Source organism: Mustelus asterias, chromosome 8 (genome assembly GCF_964213995.1).
Source record: "Mustelus asterias chromosome 8, sMusAst1.hap1.1, whole genome shotgun sequence".
NCBI lineage: Eukaryota > Metazoa > Chordata > Chondrichthyes > Carcharhiniformes > Triakidae > Mustelus > Mustelus asterias.
In genome coordinates, this window is record NC_135808.1 from 35977155 (window position 1) to 36000888 (window position 23734).

The 23734-nt window shown below is 43.9% G+C and overlaps 1 protein-coding gene across 1 annotated transcript; it reads right to left on the reverse strand.

The window, feature by feature from the left end:
- Positions 1–13494: 13494 nt before the first annotated feature.
- On the reverse strand, positions 13495–19147 carry LOC144497045 (uncharacterized). Its single transcript, XM_078217772.1, has 2 exons — positions 19112–19147; positions 13495–18149 (listed from the first exon to the last, which is right to left on the reverse strand). Exon 2 carries the CDS (start codon positions 17696–17698, stop codon positions 16913–16915), a length of 786 nt encoding a protein of 261 aa, XP_078073898.1. The 5' UTR covers positions 17699–18149; positions 19112–19147; the 3' UTR covers positions 13495–16912.
- Between the last annotated feature and the right edge of the window lie 4587 nt (positions 19148–23734).

The window sequence follows — 23734 nt, forward strand, 5'->3', positions numbered from 1 at the left end:
GGACTGGCCATTGTGGATACTGGGTGAGCTGGTACAGGTGGTGTAAGGGCAATGGGTGGGGGGCTAGGGTCAGTTGAATTAGCAAAAATTTGGCATAGATGATGTAAAGGGCCATGTGGACTGGGTAGGGGACAAAGGTTGGCATGGAAAATATGAGGAGCTATGGGAATAATTTGATGCATAAATTGGCATGGAAGGTTTGGAGGGGGTGGTCATGATCAGGGAGCATAGGAAAACAGAAGGTACGAGGGCCATGCGGCAGAGGGGTTGGGGCATTGGTGGGATGTGGGGACTGTGTGAGGGTTGATGGCTTTTTTATGTTTCTCTTTTTTAAACTTGGATATAGTGCCAGTTCTCCGAGACAGGCCTTCCACACAGTCCGTCTCTTCACCCTGTATCCTCTATTCATGACGGGGTCACCTGGCCTTATTCCCAGGGTTCTCCTCAACCCTGGAACGAATACCCCAACTTCCAGGCCCTTTCTCCCGGGTTGGGTTTTATCCAGTCAAATGGCTCAGCACAAAGCACCGAGTAAACAGGTCTCTCAGCTGGATCTTCTCAATCAGCATAAGGCACATTTCCACACCTGATTCCCTACAGGATAGTCAGACTGCCTGAACATTAGTGTGGATATTATGGGATGCAATTCATAGGAATCTTGATCCATCACTCACTGAATATTCATTCCTGAATAAGTGTGGGTATGACAGGGTACCATTTCTAACAAACTGCTCCTTCCCTGCTAAAAGTTTGACAGAGATTTGTATCCTCTACATTCATGACGGGGTCACCTGGCCTTATTCCCAGGGTTCTCCTCAACCCTGGAACGAATACCCCAACTTCCAGGCCCTTTCTCCCGGGTTGGGTTTTATCCAGTCAAATGGCTCAGCACAAAGCACCGAGTAAACAGGTCTCTCAGCTGGATCTTCTCAATCAGCATAAGGCACATTTCCACACCTGATTCCCCACAGGATAGTCAGACTGCCTGAACATTAGTGTGGATATTATGGGATGCAATTCATAGGAATCTTGATCCATCACTCACTGAATATTCATTCCTGAATAAGTGTGGGTATGACAGGGTACCATTTCTAACAAACTGCTCCTTCCCTGCTAAAAGTTTGACAGAGATTTCTAGTTTGGGAATAGAATTCTTCATCCTTGGTTTTCAAACTGACATCAGTGTGGGGTGTGTAGCTTCAGATATGATTGACAGCAGATCAGAAGACCCACAGCATCCAAGGCAGTGATGATGTGCAGTGGTGGCATCAACACATGCACAGAAGAGAGGGACACAGGAGAGGGAGCGATGTGAGGGAGAAGCAGAGAAGAGTTTTGGAGAGGAGAATGAACCAGTGCTTGGGAAGTGACTGTTGGGATATGCGGAGAAATACCGTGACTCGGGGAGTTTCTCTTACTTGGGAAGTGACAGTGACTCAAAGATTGAATCAAAAGTGGCCAACTCTAAGGAAATAATAAAGGACATTAGACTGTGAGATCTCAGCAGGGATGTTGTGTAGGGGTAGGGTAGGGGGCAATAGAGACAGGGCTGTCAAGTGGTGAGGGAGAAGGTGGGTTATTACCTGACCTACTGAATATTTCCCGCATTTTTTTGTTTTGATTCTAGTTTTTAACTCACAGAAACAAACTGTTCAGCCCATCTGCTTTTTACTTTGCTTATGCTCTACATGAGCTTTCTCCCTACCTATTTTCTCTCACACTGTATCTCTTGCCAATACAAGATGGTTACTGATACCCGTCCGCACACACGCACAGGTGTGCAAATGCGCAGAAATCCAATGATGTCACTCCACGGTGTCCAGCCTGCCAGTACCCTGTGCACACATGTCAATTATATCACCATGCACATACACCACCTTCCGGATTCTGTGTTTTAAATACTCTCTGTTAAAACCAAAGAGGAGGCATATAAATTGGCCAGAAAAAGCAGCAAACCTGAAGACTGTGAGAAATTTAAAATCCAGCAGAGGAGAACAAAGGGTTTAATTTGGAAGGAAAAATAGAGTATGAGAGTAGGTTTGCAGGAAACATAAAAACTGACTGCAAAATCTTCTACAGGTATGTGAAGAGAAAAAGACTGGTGAAGACAAATGTAGGTCCCTTACAGTTAGATCAGGTGAATTCATAATGAGCAATTAAAAGATGGCAGACCAGCTGAACAAATACTTTGGATCTGTCTTCACTAAGGAGGGCACAAATAACCTTACAGAAATGTTCACTAATGTCCTTTAGGAAAGGAATTCTGCCATCCTTACCGGTCTGAGCTACATGTCACTCCAGACCCTCAACAATGTGGTTGACTCTTAAAAGTCCTCTGAAATGGCCTAGCAAGCCGTTCAGTTCAAGGGCAATTAGGGAGGGACAATAAATGCTGCCCAGCCAGCGCCACCCACATCCCATGAACACATTTTAAAAAATACTAGGCGACAGAGGGTCTAGCATGAAGAAGGAACTGAAGAAAATCCTTATTAGTCAAGAAATTGTGTTGGGGAAATTCCTGGGATTAAAACCTAATAAGTCCCCAGGGCCTGATGCTCTGCATCCCAGAGTACTCAAGGTAGTGGCCCTAGAAATAGTGGACACATCGGTGATCATTTTCCAGCATTCTATAGACTCTGGAAGAGTTCCCAGTGGATTGGAAGGTAGATTATGTAACCACAGTTTTAAAAAAGTAGAGAAAAAACAGGGAATTATAGACCAGTTATCCTGACATTGGTGGTGGGGAAAATGCTGCAGTCAATTATTAAGGATGTAATAGCTGAGCATTTGGAAAGTGGTGACAGGATCTGTCTAAGTCAGCATGGATTCACTAAAGAGAAATCATGCTTGTCAAATCTTCTGGAATTTTTTGAGGACATGACCAGTAGAGTGGACAAGGGTGAACCAGTGAATGTTGTGTATCTGGACTTTCAAAAGGCTTTTGACAAGGTTCCACACAAGAGATTAGTAAGCAAAATTAAAGCTCATGATATAGGAGTAATTTATTGACGTGGATAGAAAACTGGTTGGCAAACAGGAAGCAGAGAATGGGAATAAACGTGGCAGGCAGTGACTAGTAGGGTACCGCCGGGTTCAGTGCTGGGACCCCAGCTATTCACAATGTACGTTCATGATTTGGATGAAGGAATTGAATGCAATATCTCCAAATTCGCAGATGACATTAAGCTGGGTGGCAGTGTGTGCTGAGAGGAGGATGCTAAAAGGCTGCAGGGTGACTTGGACAGGCTGGCTGAGTAGGCAAATACTTAGCAAATGCAATATAATGTGGATAAATGTGAGTTATCCACTTTGGTGGCAAAAACAGGAAGGAAGATTATTTGAATGGTGGCAGTTTAGGAAAAGGGGAAGTGCAATGTGACCTGGATGTCATGGTGGAACAGTTGCTGAAGGTTGGCATGCAGCTACAGCAAACGGTGAAAAAGCTAATGGCATGTTGGCCTTCATAACAAAAGGATTTGAGTATAGGAGTAAGGATGTCTTGCTGCAGTTATACAGGGCCTTGGTGAGGCCACAACTTGAATATTGTGTGCAGTTTGGTCTCCTAGTCTGAAGGAATACATTCTTGCTATTGAGGGAGTCCAGCGAAGGTTCACCAGACTGATTCCTGGAATGGCAGGACTGACATATGAAAAGAGACTGGATCGACTGGGCTTGTTTCATAGAATCCCTACAATAGAGGGAGGCCTTTCAGCCCATTGTGTCTGCACCGACCACAATCCCACCCAGGTCCTATTTCCATAACCCCACACATTTACCCTGCTATTCCCCTTGACACTAAAGGTCAATTTACCATGGACAATCGAACTAACCCACGCATCTTTGGACTGTGAGAGGAAACTGGAGCACCCGGAGGACACCCACGCAGACACAGGAAGTGCAAACTCCACACAGACAGTGACCTGAAGCCGAAATTGAACCTGTGAGGCAGCAGTGCTAACCATTGTGCCACTGTACTCACTGGAGTTTAGAAGAATGAGAGGGGATCTCATTGAAACATATAAAATCCAGATGGGACTGGACAGGCTAGATGCAGGAAGAATCTTCACGGTGTTGAGAAGTGCAGAACTAGGGGTCAGAGCCTAAGAATAAGGGGTACACCATTCAGGACTGAGATGAGGAAGAACTTCTTCACTCAGAGTTGTGAACCTGTGGAATTCTCTACCACAGAAAGTTGTTGGGGTCAGTCCATTTGATATGTTAAAGAGGGAGCTAGATGTGGCTCCTGCGGCTAAAGGGATCAAGTGGTATGCAGAGAAAACAGGAGTGGGATGCTGAAAGTGCATGATCAGCCATGATCATATTGAATGATGGTGCAGACTCGAAGGGCCGAATGGCCTACTTCTGCACCTATTTTCTATGTTTAATACCATTAGTTTCTGGCAGTGGTTTTCTGTTTGTGTCTAAAATCTTACATATTAATAAATATATTGCTTTAGTTTGTTTGTCATGGGTTGATGGTGTGACATTTACTGCTTTTAAAATGAAACAGGAAAGAGGCAGCTCACGTACATGGTCTCAGAGGCATTGTAAAGTCATTAATGATAGGTCCAACCTACGAAGCACCGATTGAGGTGATCTTGTGGTGCAGTGCTGCCTCTGAGCCAGAAGCTCTGGGTTCAAGTTCCACCTCAGGAATTCATGGCCAAGGAAGGTGCATTCATAACGCGGCCAAAACAGTTGAGTGACAACCGACTAGCTGGCAGTAAGAGTGGGAGAGACTCCTGGTCAGCCATGCTTTGTGTGGAGTGGCACTCCTCCAGTTATAAGCCTTGGGTGACAGGGGAGTGACCTATTCCAGGAAAAATCTTACTTTGGGAACAGATGAAAGTCTGTCTTTGGCACTACTAGGTGCAGGAGGAGAAGTAGCTAAGCACTTATTGAGGGGGCAAGTTCCATTCCACAGGAGGCATCCTCCACTTCTGCAAACTGCGCTTTTGTTGCTCGCAGTCAAAACAAAATGCCTCAAAGAAAGTCTGAATTACAGCATCTGGGGTTGATTTGATTGTAAACAATCTGAAGGAAGAAGTGAAAATTTTACAGGACTATTCTGAGTAATAGATACTGGAACTGCTGGAGGTCGACAGGCTGAGTGGAATGAGAGCTGTTGTACAACACATCAGACTGAAAGAAGCAGCAATGAAAGGTCAGTATGTCAGTGATTCTGCCACAATTCTTGTCACATTGAAGTTGTAGTCAGGGCACAGGTTAGAAACTTGGGGTTTTAAGAGGCATTTTCACAGTTTGAATCAATATAAATCTTTTGTGCTGAACAATCTCTCTCTCTCACACATCCACAAAATCCCATCTCTGATAAACAAATACCTGACTCCCTCTCGACTTCAATTAGGAATTAAACAATGTCGCTTGAAACATAACTGTAATTATTTGAGTTGCACCATCTTTGTTCCTGGCTGCTGCCTAAACTGCCAGTGGCAATGTGGTAACAGAATGAAACACTAAAACTGTGTTGGCAAAACAGTCCTTTATCTCACCCCATCAGCACCGTTTGGCCCAGTACTTTTGCTACACGTGCTTTGTCCCTCCATATTTAATCTCACCCTATCAGTAGATCTTTCTATTCCAATCTCCCTCATATACTTATAGAATAGAATCCCTACAGTGCTGAAGGAGGTCTTTCAGCCCATCAAGACTGCACCAACTCTCTGACAGAGTATCTTACTGAGGTCCTCTCCCTCACCCGATCCCTGTAACCCTACCATCTGTCTAATACATCTAACCTACACATCTTGGGACACTAAGGGGCAATTTACCATGGTCAATCCACCTAACCTTTGGACTGTGGGAGGAAATTGGAGCACCCTGAGGAAACCCACAGAGACACAGGTAGAACATGCAAACACCACAAAGACAGTTACCCAAGGCCGAATGGAACCCGGGCACTGTACCTGGCTTCCCATCAAAAACATCAAAACTATTTGCCTCAACCATTCCCTGTGGGAGCAAGTTCCATATTGTAATCATTCTCTTGGGAAAGAAGTTTCTCTTGAATTCCTCACTGGATTAATAACTGACCATTTTAATTTTCTGGCCCCTATTTGTACCCACACAAGTGGGTACATCCTCTCTCCATTTACCCCCAAATTCTTCATTTTACAATTCATCATTTAAAAATTTTCGATGATGTGCCCCCCCCCCCCGCCTTCATTTCCTAGGGAAAAGAGTGCTAGCCTGTTCAGTCTTTCCTGACAGTTACTACTTCTCAATTCTCAATGTCATCCTTACCAATCTTTTTTGCACCTTCTCCAGTTCCTTTTTGTCCTTTTTCAATATGTTAATCTGAACTGTGCACAGCTCTCCAAGTGCGGTCTGAACAAGGTTCTCGACAAATTTCAATCGTATTCCTCCAGAAATGGACCTCAGTGTTATTGTGTGATTTTAAAAAATATATAAAATATCATTGTTGAACTGCCTTGTTACTTTTAATGATTGATGAATCTGTAGTTCTGCCCTTGCACAACTTGTAAATATGATCTTTGGTCCTCCCTAACCTCTCCAATGAAATCATTTGTCCACATTAAGTCACGAAGACAAACTGTTGTTATTTTCAAAGCTCCATCAAATCACTTCCCTAAAGTGCACACAACTAGCTCTTGGAATGCAATAGGACAAAATCCTGTGAATGCTGGAAATCTGACAGAGATTCAGAAAATGCCGGAAATGCTCAGGTCAGGAAACATCTATTGGAGGGGTGGGGGTGCGAGGGAGGGAGAAGCAACCTCTCTACAGCCTTTGACTTGGCCAACCACACCATCCTCCTGCAACTCTTCTCTGTTGTCCAGTCAGTGGGAGTTGTGCGACTTTTTCCTCTTCAGGTGTATACAGAGAATCTCCTGCAATGGTGAATCTTCCCACCGCCATCGCTCTGGTTCCTACCAAGGGTCAATCTCTGCTTTTCAATTCGATTCAGCCGCTCGGGGCTCGCGCTTCCTCACATTCCAACTCCCGAACGCTGGGAGCCAAGCGCCGCTGCGCGCGGCAGAACTACAACTCCCATCAGGCACCGCGAGCTGGCTCTCCCCGACTCCATGCCATCGCTTGTCACTGCGCAGGCCCGGGACCACATGCAGTATGGGTAATGTCGTTCCGACCGGGTGAGAGTCTGGAAAGCGGCTACGCAGAACTGGGCGGAGCGCAAAGTCAATAATGCCCGCCCCCTCCTCTCTGATGGGCCGAGCAGAGTGATTGACATCAATACCCGACGGTACCACTGCTTTCTCCCGTCCCGATTGGCTGTGAGAGCCGTCAATCAGAGCCCTGAGCTGTTTGATTGGAGCTGTGTGTTGGATATTGAGTGTGTTTATTGGAAGCATTTCCTTTCTGATTTACAGGCTGAGTTTTGTTGATGGTGTGGTGAACCATCGTTGGTTCCCACTAGATAGTACTGAGCCAGGGTCTGGCCAGTACTACAAGTATGTATATATGTTGCTGTTGGGGTTAGGGATGGGTTGTTCTACTTGTTGCTGTTGGGGTTAGGGTTGGGCTGTTACACCTTGTATTATAGTTATTGTGGTACATCCCAGTCGGGCTCCGCCTCCTGGGAGAGGTATAAAAGGTCACTGCTCTGTCAGGGACCCCTCAGTCTGGGATCGTGTATATAATTAGTAACTTCGTTGTAACAGCAAATAAAAGCCTTTATTTCCTGAGCATCTCAAGCCTCGTGTGTGATAACGCGCATCAGATGGCTCATTGCTGAATATGAGAAGGTGAGGTGTAATTATCTGGGAGGAGCAGAGGCACATTTATTGAAATGTCTTCTTTAAAGATTTAATCTGAAGGCCTCGGCCTTTCCCAGATGCTTGGGCTTGGGTTTGATAGTTTTGCCCAGTGCTGTGTCTGAGAGCTGAATTTGGGATATGCAGTCAGGGTGAGTGCAGTGTATCTAATTTCACAGGATAATTCTGCCAACTTTCCTGAGCTAAATATATCCGCTTCATCTTCCACATGTTGGAAGATGAAGCGGATTGAATAGGTTGGGACTTTACTCCCTGGAGCGTAGAAGATTGAGGGGAGATTTGATGGAGGTCTATAAGATTTTGATGGGTATAGATAGAGTGAATGCAAGCAGGCTTTTTCCGCTGAGGCTAGGGAAGAAAAAAACCAGAGGGCATGTGTTAAGGGTGAAAGGAGAAAAGTTTAAAGATAATATTAGGGGGGGCTTCTTCACGCAGTGAGTGGTGGGAGTGTGGAATGAGCTGCCGGATAAAGTGGTAAATGGTACTTTTAACATTTAAGAAAAACTTGGACGGGTTCATGGATGAGAGGGGTGTGGAGGGATATGGTCCAAGTGCAGGTCAGTGGGACTAGGCAAAAAATGGTTCGGCACAGACAAGAAGGGCCAAAAGGCCTGTTTCTGAGCTGTAATTTTCTATGGTTCTATGTCTTGTTTTTTTATCAACTATCTGGTGAAAGATTGTTTCTGATAACTGAACTTCAGCCTCATTATCTTTACTCTTTGATTTCTCCTCCTCCTGTCTCAACCTGTGACTTTGTGATTTTGTTACACACAGTCAGGAAAAATCCCAGATATGCTTCCCACAACTCCTCAGTTGTTTGACTTACCACTGGCTTTTCAACCAGTAGACATCACTCCCACCTGTCATCCAGCTATACCATTACACAGGATAAACTGTATTCCTGAAAATGGTAATTTCTCTTTAATTCCTACCACCACTCACCAGACCTTCCAATCTTACTTAATGGAGCTCTACTCCCTTCACCACTAATTCCACGTATTACTTAGCACCTTTTCTGGCAATACTCACTCCGAACTACATATCTCAATACACATGAGTAAACCTTATTAACACAAATAGAATCTTTAAAAAGATCTGAGACCTGCTTATTAAACAACCTCTGCTGTGTCCCACCTCTCCTTTGCCAAATTAAGAAACACTAAGGCTTGTCTTCTTTTAACCTGTCTGTCTGCCCAGTACTTGTCTTGAGCCACAAACACTGTGACTTTGTCCCACTTTATTATAATGAAAACATCTAAGGTTCCTTATCTCTTCCACTCTCATACGCTTCCTTTTTAACCTGAGGCAAACTGTCCTTACTATCTCCAACGGGACCTCCTTTGCATTGACCACCTGTGGATTTCTCCTTTCCTCAGTTTCTATCCTTCACATATTGAAATTGATGTTGAAAACCAAACTTGATTCTTGAAATAATTCAAAATCGTCTGCGATTTCTGCTCCGTCTCTCAGTTTTATCCCTTTTCTCCTCCATATTTGTAAGTTGAAGTTTTCTTTTCAGTCCCTAAAGTTCAAGTGCTCTCTCTTCTTTTTCTTTGTCCATTGTCACTTCCTCTCTCTCTCTTTCTTACCATTCTATCTCTTTCATTTGCTTCCAATTCAAGCTGTTTCATTTCTTTAGCCTGTTGCAGCTGTTTCAATTATTTTTCTTGTTGCAATTCTGTTACTTGTTGCAACTATTTCATTTGTAATTCAATTTTAGCCAATTCCAATGCCTTAAGCTGTGTCTCTGGCAAACGTAAATGCTGAGTATCACTGAAATTATCTCTCTGTATGTGAAGGGGTGAGGAAAGCAGTCAACTAGCTTGTGTGCCAGCTCCAAAAGCTTTGCTTGAACCACCCCTTGTAAACCACTGAGTGGTTCCACACCCAGGAAATCTGAAAGAGCCATTCTCACAATGCATTCCCTCTTTAAACTAACCAAATGCAACATCTGAAAGAAACCACCAGCTCCTAAACACCCAATGTCTTTAAGTTCAATATCCTAAACAAAACAAGGAATTGCACTGTTTAATCTGCTAAGAACCCCCAATTTTTGTTAGGTCCTGGACCACAACCCCAAGGTTTATTATGAAGTCAGACTGGACCCCAACAATTTTTCTATTTTGGCATAAATGTGAGGAAAGGTGCTTCATTCTGAGTAATTCCACTGACAAATTAGGGATCTTTTCTCAAAACAGGCTTTATTCACAACACAGTTTAAGTAGAACTCTAAGAAAATGAAGCAGTTAACCCTTTACCAGTTCAACTTGGAGATTACATGAAAAGAAAGAACTCTAATTTCTAACTTATCACTGTTTCAGTTCCAAATAACCAACATTTTTCTTATAGACTAAAACCCCACTTTAAATATAATTATCAATCACAAATATACTTGCTATAATAAGTGCAGACATCCTTGGAGTTTTCAAAGAGATATAGAGTTTTCAGAAGCCTGGAAAATTCCTCTAACTTCAACCAGAACAGCCCAACACCAAACCCTTTCTACAAAGCCTGTTTATTTCTACTACAGATCCAGGACTCCACATAAGCCACAACATCACATGACCTTGTCAATTGCTCTAATCTGAAATCCCAAGGGAATTTAAGTAAACAAAAGTCTATTAACTCTACTTAACATAATCTCTTACAAGGCTAAAATAAGTAGCTATTCAGCTTTCCCAGCATCTGTGCTGAGTTCCTTCCAGACATACTGACTACCTGCAGAAAAAAGCTGAACTTGTTCAACATTCTTCTGAAACATAAAAACACACAATATGTACATATCATTTGCACACTTTCACCAGAGGACTCACATGGGGGAGAAACCATTTAAATGTGAGCTGAGAGACAAGTTATGCTTGCTGCCATTGAGCCTCCGTGTACACCATTGCATTCACACTGGGGAGAAAACTTCCACGTGCAATGTATGCAACAAATCATTCTTGAGGTCATGTAAGTTGCTTGTCCATCAGAGGGTTCATGCAAAGGGGGTAACCCTTGAAGTGTGAAGTTTCAGATGAAAATTTGATGATTACTTTGACCCTCTAAGACATCAGATGGTTCACACAGGGGAGAAATTCTTCAGGTGCGATGTTTGTGCCAAGGTTTTCACCAACTCTCTGAGCTCCAGAAGTCCCAGCAGATTCACACAGAGAAACCATTCAGCGGTGAGGTGTGCGACAAGGCTTTCACACAGTCAGTGTGTCTCCTGGTCCATCAACACACAATGGGAGAACCCCTATCAGTGTGAGTTCTGTAATAAAGACTTCACACAGTTGTCGGACCTCCTGGAACATCAGTGAATCCACACGAGAGACAAACCCTTCCAATGCCAGGATTATTTCACCTACTCCTCTCTCAGCAAACATCCACATCTCTGCATGGACTTGGAACTGGGTCACCTTCGCTCCAATTCTCTTTGAAAGAAGTGATGATGCTGGTACAGAGTGTGAAATATTCCAGATGCAATAAGAAGCAACAGCACAACATGCTCTGAAATTATTATCCCAGCAGAGACATTGAATTTGACAGACAAGCACCTTGCTCAGATCAAGCAACTACACAATGAGATACAACTCTTCAGATGTTACAGCAATTGTGATGAAAGGATAGCCTGAAACCATCAAGGACTCACCTGTTGTTGTAAGAGAGTATTGGGCAGACAGAGATGAAGTGATCGTACAACTTGTACAAAGGGACTGGGATCATTATCCCTAAAGAGATTTGAAAAGAGATGCTGAAGCACATCCACACAACCAAAAGGAATGGAGTCCAGTCTGAGGAAGGAAAGAGAAGTTCTCCACTGGTCAAATATGAACAAGGAGATTAAGGATCACACCAGCCAGTGCGGTGCTTGTAATGAACATCAAGCTCAGCAAAATAAATAGCTGCTCATGACCATCAATGAAACTTCACTCTCACTGGGACTGATGATCTCATTACAGTGTCTACTATTCAGACTTCTGGGTGTTAGATCACCTGTCATCAACCCTTGAGATCATAGAATGCACGAAAACACACTTCAGTCATCATGGCATTCCTGATATTGTGATGAGTGACAATGGCCCTCAAATCAGGAATGAAAAATTAAGATACTTCATGAGTGATTGGAAAATTCACATAATCTCCAGTCAAATGGAAAGGCTGAGGCAGCAGATGTGTACAAGGTAATCTTAGAGTGAAAAAACATTCCTACTGAAGGCATGGAAAGTTGTCCATTCCAGGGATTATCAGCTAGGCTACTCTGCCATTAGCTAAAAAAAACTAAAGACCAGAAGTAGTAACAGGAATGAGTAACAAGATCAAAGTGAAATGTTAGAAAGACAAATTTCACTTTGATAAAGCTGCCAATTTGTTGCCAGAGTTGAGAATTGGAGAGCAGTTCAGAGTGTAAACATTCAACACACTCAACAATAGTCAGCTCACATGAATGACCAGACTTATCATCACATCCACTACATCTACATGTAACTAGAGAAGGTGCTCCTTCACAGCAGACAGCTGATGCGACAGGAGATGGCAGCATGGGGAGGGAAACAGGGGTAGGAGCACATGAGGAGGGATTAATTTACTCTCCTCTGCCCCCCACCAGCCACTATCCTCCTCCCTACCAGCCCTCTCTTTCCTCATCATCTTTCGTATCTCTCCATTCTCCTCATTTCTGTTTCCTTCTCCCATCCCTTCATTTACCTTCTCTTCCAGTGTCCGAGCTTTCTCTCTCTCCAATCACATGTCCCTCATCTCTTCATTGGTTTCTTTTTGCTATCTCTCTCTCTCTCCTCAATTCTTTCCTTCTCTCCTGATTCTTCTCTTGTTAAGTCTCTATATTTGTCCCTATTCCTCTCTCTCTCTCCTCCTATAAAGATGAGAGGACTAAAGAAAGAAATTTTGGTATTTTAAGCACCGTCATAAATGAGAAACAAAGTAGAAACTCCATACAATATTGTTGAGGTAATAATGTAATTATGACCAGAGTAAGCTATTTTAACTATTTCTCCTGTTTCTGTGACACGACTGAAATAAATTATCTGTGAGCCTGTATTTTGCTGAAACAATTGCTGGTGACAGCATGTAGACTGGAATCATGAATATGACTGAGTGTTGGTGCCTGAATGCCCAAAAAAACAAAATTTGAAGAGCCGCCTCAAATAGACACAATCAGCAGAAACTCGCTACCCACATTATTCCCACCTGGGGCTGTGGTCATTTCTGTGGTTGGTACCAGTTTCCTGGGTGATATTTAATAAACCAGTGTTAAACAGCACAAAGGTTTATTTTACCGTAATGTAACTTGCATTTAAAATTCCGGATAGGTCAAATTAAACCAGATTATGCTAATTAAAGCACAAGGAATTTTACTGAAGAAAATGTTTTTATTAAGTTGTGACCAATTGAAAGCTTTATCTGAGGATTGTGATCTGATTTGTTTCATGACCATGCAGTGTGTGAACATGGAGAATTCTGCACTCATTTTCCAATATTCCAACTGGTTCAATAAATGGTGATAGTGGGAGAGGATGGAATGTTTGTACAGGAAGCCAAAAACCTCCAGAATTCTTAGTGCGGCCTTGATAACAACTTTAACCCACATTCTTGGAATAATCCATCTGGAGTTGGACATTAAAGATCCCATACCACTACGTTGGAGAGAGGAAGATATTTCCGATGTCATGGTTAATTATTCAGATGGGTTACGGAATCAAAGAGTTGGGTAGAAGGTTCATTTGTTTAATTTAGCTGCATGTTTGTTCACAGAAGGCAGTTGTACTTTTGCTTTGGTACAGAGAGCACCTCACTGGATTGAGAACGTCAAAGAGAGAGATGATTGTTCATCAGGCTTGTGCTTTAAGCAAACAAAATACTAACCTTATTGTTCACCATGTGGAATTTGAGCCTGGCATGAGCCCAAGTTGAGATTTTGTGACAGAAAAGCAGCTGGAAGATTTGCCGAGTTTGAAGCTACTATAAAAAAATCTACAGTGGTCCTCACAGAACCTTGTGGTAGAAAGCAATCAGCAGTTAGCTGAGAAGCTGTGCACATGCAGTTAGTTTTCTTCCAGAAACCCAAACACAGAGCTCAGATATTCAGAGTTGTAAGGTATCAAATAAATCTTGTATTGTCGCTCAACCAACGAGGAGATTAATTGAAACACCGAGGAGAATTAAAGAGATTTTCTGAGGACTGTGGCATGCCTTTGGCTAGGTGCTAAAATAAGTGAACAAACCTTCAAGTTTCTTGTTATGTATAAGAGAACTCTTTGGGGGAATAAGAAACAGAACTGAGTTAATGGCATATATAAAAAGATAAACTGATGTTAAATTCATAGTGCTTGCTTTGATTAATACTTTGGTGTACAATAAAGTTTCATTAAAAACATAAAATCTGTTGATTAATAATGGGGTATTCAATTTTCTTTAGAAAAGTTAACAGGATCATCCACTGTGCACAGATTGGCTGCCACGTTTCTTATATTGCAACACAGACTACACTTCAAAATGCATTACGTTCGTTGTAAGATGCTGACGCCTTGTGTTCATGAAAGTGAACATATAAATTCAAATCTTTCTTATCTAAGGAAACATTCTACTTCCCGTGAACTGGAAATTATAAACCCATTGATAGAGACAGTATACCAGCCCAGAGTGACATTTGCTGATATACTGTGCACTGAATACATTATAGGCTCCTGAATGTTTCACTGAATAAGATCACATCATGCTTACAAATCAGGTACTTTGGGTTAAGCTAAAACACATGAATTTATTGAGAGTTATAAATCTGCACAGAAGATTGATAAAACAACAGACATAAAACAACATAATATTCAGCATACATCAAACTTGGAATCAAGCAAAGTAAAAAAGCATTTGAAAATGATTTAAGGTCTTTCCCAGAACATGAACTGAAGCTTGGAAGAGTGTACAGTGAACACATTACATTGTTACTATATCAAAGTCTGAGGGACTGAGGGAACTCAGGTCTGTAGAGACTCACCCCCACTCCCTCACCATACTTCGGATAGTAGTCCTCCCAGACAGGAGAGTACAAACATTACCCATGGTATTACTCAAACACCCATCACTTGAAAAATCTGTTTATAATTCACATCAGCAACTAAAGCAGGGTCTGATTCTACCCCATACTCCTGAGAACTGGCTCATTTTACTAACACACAATCACATCAGGGGAAACTCTCTCAGAATACTACAGACAGAAGTTTCTTTAAAATCCCTGTGCTATAGTCTGGCTCCAAATTCTGCTGGTCAGAAATGATGCCGAACTTTAGTGACACAGGATGGAGCTTGTTTCCATCATACAAACCCACCAATGGATACAGAGATCCAGTGGTCATTTGGGTCCATGGACCAGTTTCCATTCCCCCAGGTGAGTTGGTCGTGCTTTCTAATTCCCAACTCTCTGCCCTTTGACCCTCCATCACAATGCTTCTGTAGTTGTCAATCTGGTTTAATGACTCCCTTCTCCACCTTGTTCCCAAAATTACCTTTACTTCCTTCGTGGTCGATCTCCCTGTCACGCAAGTCCAAGGGGTGAAGATTTGAGTACATCTGGTACACAACTGGTTGAGCCATCCATCGCCAGATCTGACTGGACCACATCAAGCACTAGTGGTCCCGTTTTCCTCTGTCAAAACTGTTCATTACTCCAGGACCATCCTGAAGAGAAAAGATAACCCACAACATCTCCACCCCAAAACCAACTGTGTCCTTGTGGAAATTATGTTCCAGCTGTACAGAGCTCAGTTTGACCCTTTCTGGAGAACTGTGTTCAGTTCTGAGCACCACAACTCAGGAAGGATATATTGGCCTTGGTTTAAGTTTACTGTTTATTAGTGTCACAAGTAGGCTTACATTAACGCTGCAATGAAGTTACTGTGAAAATCCCATAGTCGCCATACTCAATATGTTTGATCAGGTACACTGAGGGAGAATTTAGCATGGCCAATGCACCTAACCAGAACGTCTTTCGGACTGTGGGAGGAAACCGGAGCACCCGGAGGAAACGCACGCAGACACGGGGAGAACGTACAGACTCCACACAGATAGTATCCCAAGCCAGGAATTGAACCCGGGTCCTCTGGCACTGTGAGGGAGGGAGTACAGCGTAGATTCACCAAAATGTTCCAGGAGCTAAAAGGGGCAAGTTATGGGGACAGGTTGAACAGACTAAGCTTTCATTCCCTTGAATGCAGAAAATGAAGGATTAATCTAATTGAGGTGTTTAAGATCATTACAATGAGTTGATAAGAGTAGTTGGAAACTATTCCTCTGGTGGGAGAGTCCAGAACAAGGGGACAGAGCATTAAAATTAAAGCTCGGCTGTTCAGGATGATGTCAGCAAACACTTCTTCACAAAAAGGGGATTGGAAATCTGGAACTCCCCACAAAAATCTGTTGAGTCTGGGGGTTAAAATTTAAATTTCAAAACTGAGATTGACAGGTTTATTGTTAGACAAGGGGATTAAAGGTTACAGAGTGAAGGCAGGTAGATAGAGTTGAGATACAGATCAATCATGATCTAAATGATTGTCCTCTCCACTCTTATCTCCAACAATTGATCAGTGTTATCCTCTTCAACCTCCAGCTGAGCTTCTGACCCCATACCCTCTCCATCATAAAGATCACCCACTTCCCCCTCTGTAAAATCGCCCATTTCAACACATCCTCATTAGTCTATCTGCTGTAGAAATCCTCATCCTGACTGATGTCTTCGTCAGACACCTCACACTGAAACATTCTTTCCTCAGTATGGATGTGTCAGTGTTTCATAAGCATGGCTCATAGAATCCCTGCAGTGCAAAAGGAGGCCATTCAGCCCATCGAGTCTGCACCACCCTATCCCCATAACCCAGTGCATCTACCATGGATAATCTACCTAACCTACACATCTTTGGACACTAAGGGGCAATTTAGCATAGCCAATTCACTTAATCTGCACATCTTTGGACTGTGGAAGGAAACCAGAGCACCCAGAGGAAACCCATGTAGACATGGGGACAATGTGTGTGTGGAGTTTGCACAGTCACCTAAAGCTGGAATCGAACCCAGGTCCCTGGCGCTGTGAGGCAGCAGCGCTAACCACTGTGCTACCATGTGACCTGTTATTGACTGTGAGACTGTCACACCTCACTTGGCTTCCCTGCTGTATGAATGCGACGGTGATCCAACATGCTCCATAATTGTTCAAACTCCTTATTACACACATCACACGTGAATGTTTTCTTCTCCCCTGTGTGAATGCGCCAGTGCTTCACCAGGCCGGATAACCCTGTAAAGTTCTTATTACACACCTCACACTTGAACGGCTTCTCCCCAGTGTGAATGCGTTGGTGTTCTCGGAGATGAGATGACCGGGAGAATGATTTCTTACACACTTTACAGGTGAATGGTTTCTCTCCAGTGTGAATGCGTTGATGTTCACGGAGGGCTGATGACTGGGTGAATGATTTCTTACACACTTCACAGGTGAATGGTTTCTCCCCAGTGTGAATGCGTCGATGTTGTGCAAGTGCTGATGAACGTGTAAAGGCTCGGTCACAAATCTCACACTTGAAGGGATTCTCCCCTGTGTGAATGCTCTGGTGTATTAGGAACTCTGTTGATATTGGGAAAGCTTTATCACAAAACTCACACTTGAAGGGTTTCTCGCCTGTGTGGATTGTCTGATGGACCTGGAGGGTCGATAACTGTGTAAAAGCTTTCTCACACACGTCACAGCGGAATGGCTTCTCCCCTGTGTGAATGCGTTTGTGTCTGTGGAGTTGTGATGACTGTGAGAATGATTTGTTGCAAATCTCACACGTAAATGGTTTCTCTCCAGTATGCGTGCGTTGGTGGTTACGAAAGTGGGGTGAGCGCAAGAATGATTTGTCACACAACTCACACTTGAATAGTTTCTTTTCCATGTGGCAGTCCCTGTGGTTACAGCTGGTACAACTGAACCATTGGTGTGGCTCCTTCCTCACACACCTCCCTCTTGGACAGCCTCTCACATTTAGGAATGAGTCAGTGGTTCATGAGGCTCGGTGAAAGTTTGAAGCTCTCACCACACTTGGTGCCCACTCACACTTCTTCCCAGCCTCAGCCTGACCAATCAGTAACAATCAAACCTTCAGAAAAGGCTGGTTCTGATGGAAGGTTCCACACCACTGACCAGTTTCAGATCTGATGATGTGTCAAAGCTCCCCTGACCCAACCGAGTTCCAGATAATGGTTTCACTGCTCAACCTTCTCTATGTTGAGCAATGCTGTGAAGGGACTGGATGTCTTCCCACAGTTGTGCAGTTGTTCCTTGTTAGGATCTGTCTGTGGTGTCTATCCTCTCTGTATTCTCTGGTGTAGTACGGTGCAATCCTTCTGTAAAACAGGAAAAAAAACATGATTTCCTCCAAATCTCACTCTTCTGCTGAAGGGGCTGACACCTTAGTTAGAGACAGTGCCACAGTGAGTGCCAGTCTGTTGTTCCTGCGTGGAAGATCAGATACAAGTCCATTATTTTTCCTCATTTGACTGTCACACACCCTCTGTTTCTAGCAGGGACACTGGAGTGTGACCAGGTGCAGACAACATGGCTACTTTCTTTCATCTTCCCAGGCATCAGGAGGGAAATGGAGAAGAGTCTGGCCAAGTGTAAAACAAGCTATCAATTCACTATGACCTCAAGTTGTGTTGGCAAGGACCAGTTTTACCCTTTGAGTATATGTTTAATATAAAAAGACTCAGGAGAAATGTTAATCCAGATTTTGAAATTCCTCCCTTATTTTCCCAAGCTATTTAAAAGAAAACACACTGGGCAGGAAGTGCTTCGAGCAGGACAATATTATTTCAGTGTAGTTGATTGAAGGGTTCTGGTTTATCCTGGGAAATTAGATACATTGCACTCACTCAGGCTGCACATCCCAAATTCAGCTATCAGACACAGCACTGGGCAAAACTATCAAATCCAAGCCCAGGCTTTTGGGAAAGGCCGAGGCCTTCAGGTAAAATCTTTAACAAAGACATTAGAAGACATTTCAATAAATGTGTCTTAGCGCCTCCCAGATAACTACACCTCACCTTCTCATATTCAGCAATGACCCATCAACAAAACTCAGCCTGTAAATCAGAGGGAAAATGCTTCCAATAAACACTCAATATCCAACACACAGCTCCAAACAGCTCAGCACAAAGCACCGAGTAAACAGGTCTCTCAGCTGGACCTTCTCATACAGCATATGGGGCATTTCCACACCTGATTCCCCACAGGATAGTCAGACTGCCTGAACATTAGTGTGGAGATTATGCAGTGTAATTATTATAAATTCTGCTCCTTCACTCACCATCTCCTCACTTGGTTTTCAGTCCCTACAGGAAGTGAAGCAGCTGTGAAAGAGGAAGAGGAGGGAATGGGCAGAGTGGGTGGGCTCTCTGATTGACGTCTCTCACAGCCAATCCAAATATTTCGAGTATAACTTCAGTTTCCTGAAGCTTGGGAAATGACCGGTGAAACGGAGGCGACTTTGAGCAGCAGGTCAGGTGGGGATTTAAACTTGTCATTGTCCCACCTGAATAAAACCTCACTTATTACAGCTGCTGTCTCAGTTACCCCGGTAAATGTTTGATAGAGATTTCAAGTGTGTGAATAACATTCTTCGTCCTCGGAGGCTTTCAAAATGACAACATCAGGTGGGATGTGTAGCCTGGGATGTGTTTGACAGCAGATCAGAAGAGGAAGACCCATAGCATGCAAGACAGTGATGATGAGCAGTGGCAGGATCAGCACATGGACAGGAGGAGAGAGGGTCACCGAGGGGTGTGGGGGAGGGGGGCGGGGGCGAGGAGGGAAGAGAGAGAGAGATCCATCATAGAAATCATAGAAACCCTACAGTACAGAAGGAGGCCATTCGGCCCATCGAGTCTGCACCGACCACTATCCCACCCAGGCCCTACCCCCACATATTTTACCCGCTAATCCCTCTCACCTACGCATCCCAGGACTCTAAGGGGCAATTTTTTTTAACCTGGCCAATCAACCTCACCCGCACATCTTTGGACTGTGGGAGGAAACCGGAGGAAACCCACGCAGACACGAGGAGAATGTGCAAACTCTACACAGACAGTGACCCGAGCCGGGAATCGAACCCGGGACCCTGGAGCTGTGAAGCAGCAGTGCTAACCACTGTGCTACCGTGCCGTCCAGAGAGGGGAAATTGACTCAGTGATCGGGGAGTGTCTCTATTCCTGGGAGAGTGACTTGGTGACTCAGGGAGTGTTTTGGGGCTCATTGTGTGAGGAGATGGCCCATGGTTTGATATCTTATAGCCCCAACCTTTTCAGGGGTCGCCTGCTGTGGAGGTTCATTTTCTGTCAGCTACAGTTTCTGAGATTCATTCAACCCTTCCGGTTATTCTCCTGTGATGTCCGGATTCAAAAATAACACTAGTCATCACTTCAAAACAAATCAAACCTGCAGCCTGCCAGTTTACAGGGGGGAAAAGCAGTCTCCTTGGGTGACCTTCAATTCCAAGTTATCAATCCCTCCAACACCTGGGGAAGCAGCTGTTCCATAAAACTCCAGTGACATATGCTGCTGCTGTCTGAGTGTTGTATTCAATTTAATGGAGTCATTTACTCTCCTCCTATATCACCGCTTCTTCCTATCCCTCCCCTTTCATACTGTACACAGCCTTGGGATTTAACCCCTTAGAAACTGAATTTCATACAACATATTATAAACTATTGTCAACAGTGGCTTAGTTAACACTCTTGTCTCTAAATCAGAATCAGGTACAAGTTTCACTCCAGAGTCTTGATTATTGAGGCTGACACTCCAGTGCAGTGCTGAGGGAGTGCTGTCATAGTTTCTCCCAGTGTAAGTCCTCTGGTGTCCCATGAGAGTTGGAAACATTGTGAAAGCTTTTCACAAACTTCATCCCTCAAGGCTCACTTCTAGTGTCGATTGTCTGATGGAGCAGGAGGTATAATGACCTCGAGAATTATTTGTCACATATCTCACACTTGACTGGCGTCTCTCCAATGTGAATGTATTGGTGTACGCAGAGGTTCAAAGAGCATGAAAACAATTCATTACATACCTCACATGTGAACATCTTCTCCCCTGTGTGAATCTGTTGGTGCAGTCGGAGGGTCGATGAGCGTGAGAACGATTTATTTCACACCTCGCATGTGAATGGTTTCCCCTTTGTGTGAATGCGTTGGTGCAAAGGGAGGTTCAACAACTGTACAAATGATTTATCACACATTGCATGTGAACAGTTTCTTTCCTGTGTGTGTGAACCATTGGTGTGGACAGAGGTCTGATGACCAAAAGCATGATTTTCCGCACACCTCACAGGTGAATGAATTGTTCCCTGTGTGAATGTGTTGGTGTACATGGCGGTTTGATGAACTTGAAAATGATTTCTTGCACACCTCGCACTTGAATGGTTTCTCGTCTTTGTGAATGTGTCAGTGTTTGAGAAGGTTTGAGGATGACTGTGAAATTCGTCTCTCACTTCGCATGTGAATGGTTTCTCCTTGTGCGAATGCATTGATGTACATGTGCAGGAAATGACTGTGAGAATGATTCGTTGCACATCTCGCACATGAATGGCTTCTCTCCGGTGTGAACATGCCAATGTGTCAATAGGGCAGATGATTCTGCAAAGCCTTTAGGTCATAGAATCATAGAATCCCCACAGTGAAGAAAGGGGTAATTGAAGCTGCACTGACAATAAGCCCACCCAGGCCCTATTCCCATAACCCCACGTATTTACCCTGCCAATCTCCCTGACACTAAGGGGCAATTTAGCGCCAATCAGCCTAATCCACACATCGTTTGGTCTGAGGGAGGAAGTCTGCATGGGTGGAAACCCATGCAGGCACAGAGAGAATGTGCAAACTCCACACAGAGTCACCCAAGACCAGAATTGGACCCATGTCCCTGGCGCTGTGAGGCAGCAGTGCTAACCACTGTGCCGTCACCTTGTTACACATTTCACACTTGAATGGCTCTCCAGAGTGAATGTGTCAACGTTTCACAAGTGTTGATAACATTGCTTGATCACCTCATTCGAGAATGACTTCTCCTCCATGTGGGTATCTGTGTGTTACAGGTGGGCGAACAGAAGGACCTTGTGTGTTAGGAGATCTTATGAGCCTGTGAGCCCTCCCCACAGACCTCATATTTGAACAACCTTCCTCATAGTCAGAATGAGGCAATGGTTTATGAGGCTTGATGAATGATTGAAGCTGTCACCACACTTGGAGTCCACTCACACTTATTCCCAGCCTCGCCGTGACTGATCACCCACAGCTGAACCTTTGGAAATGTTGCTTCCGATGGAAGGTTCCACACCACTGACCAGTTTCAGATCTGATGATATGTCAAAACTCTCCTGATGTGACCGATTTCTGGATGATGGTTCCTCTGTCCAAACTTCTCTGTGTTGAGAAATGCTGTGAAAGGACTGAATGTTGTGCAGTTGTTCCTGAATGTTGTTGTGAATGTCAGGATCTGTCTGTGTCTATCCTCTCTGTATTCTCTGCTGTAGTAAGGTGCAGTCCTATTGTAGTTATGTATTTAATAAGTTACAGGAAAATAGGACTGAGGAGCAGGAATAGGCCATCTGGCCCTCTCAATCCGCTCTGTCTTTCGATAAGATCATGGCTTTCCTGTCTGCCCCCCTTAACTCTTGACTCCGTTCTCTAATAATCCTGAAAGGTAGGAGGAAGCAATTTAGCCCCTTGAGCCTGCTGTGAGCCATTTAATACAATCATTAAATGAGCCATTTAATACAATCACGGCTGATCTCACCTTGGCCTCAACTCCACTTTCTTACCCATTGACCAAGCCCTTCAAACCCTTGCTAAGGGTGGCACGGTAGCACAGTGGTTAGCACTGCTGCTTCACAGCTCCAGGTTCCCGGGTTCGATTCCCGGCTCGGGTCACTGTCTGTGTGGAGTTTGCACATTCTCCTCGTGTCTGCGTGGGTTTCCTCCAGGTGCTCTGGTTTCCTCCCACAGTCCAAAGATGTGCGGGTTAGGTTGATTGGCCAGGTTAAAAATTGCCCCTTAGAGTCCTGATGCGTGGATTAGTGGGTAAATATGTGGGGGTAGGGCCTGGGTGGGATTGTGGGCGGTGCAGACTCGATGGGCCGAATGGCCTCCTTCTGCACTGTAGGGTTTCTATAATAATTAAAAATCTGCCCACTTCCTGAAATTTATTCAAAACCTGGCATCCACTGCACTCTGGGGTAGTGAATTCTACATTCCACGTGACCCTTTGAGAGAAATAATTTTTCCTCACCTGTTTCAAATCTGCCACTTGCTGTGTGAATCTGTCTGCATCACTCTCTCAGACAGTCCATTCCAGATCTTAATCACTTGCTGTGTGAAGAAGTTTTTCCTCATGTCCCCATTGCTTCCTTTTCCAATTACCTTAAATTTGGACCCTCTGGTTCTTTATCTTTCCACCATTGGAAACAGTTTCTCCCTGTCTACCCTGTCCAGACCTTTCATGATTTTGAAAATCTCAATCAAATCAACTTCAACCTTCTCTTCTCCAAGTCCCAAATTCTCCAATCTATCTACGTAACTGGAGTGCCTCTTCCCTGGAACCATTTTTGTGAATCTTTTCTGCACTCTCTCTAATGCCTTCACATCCTTCCAAAAGTGTGGTGTCCAGGATTGGACACAATACTCTATTTGAGTCTGAACCAGTATTTATACTGGTTTAACATCAGGTCCTTGTTTTTGTATTTCGTTCTCCTATTGATAAAGCCCAGGATGCTGTATGCTTTATTCACCACGCTCTCAACCTGTCCTGCCACCTTCAATGATTTGTGTACTGCAGCTCCTGCATGTTCTTTAAAACTGTATCCTTTATCTTATAGAAAAATAGAAAATAGAAGCAGGGGTAGGCCATTCAACTCTTTGTGGCTGCTCTGCCATTCATCATGATC

Bases quoted from the DNA above. Each gene is read 5' to 3' on its own strand.
- LOC144497045 (XM_078217772.1), bottom strand. From the start codon at position 17,698: ATGGAAAAGAAACTATTCAAGTGTGAGTTGTGTGACAAATCATTCTTG.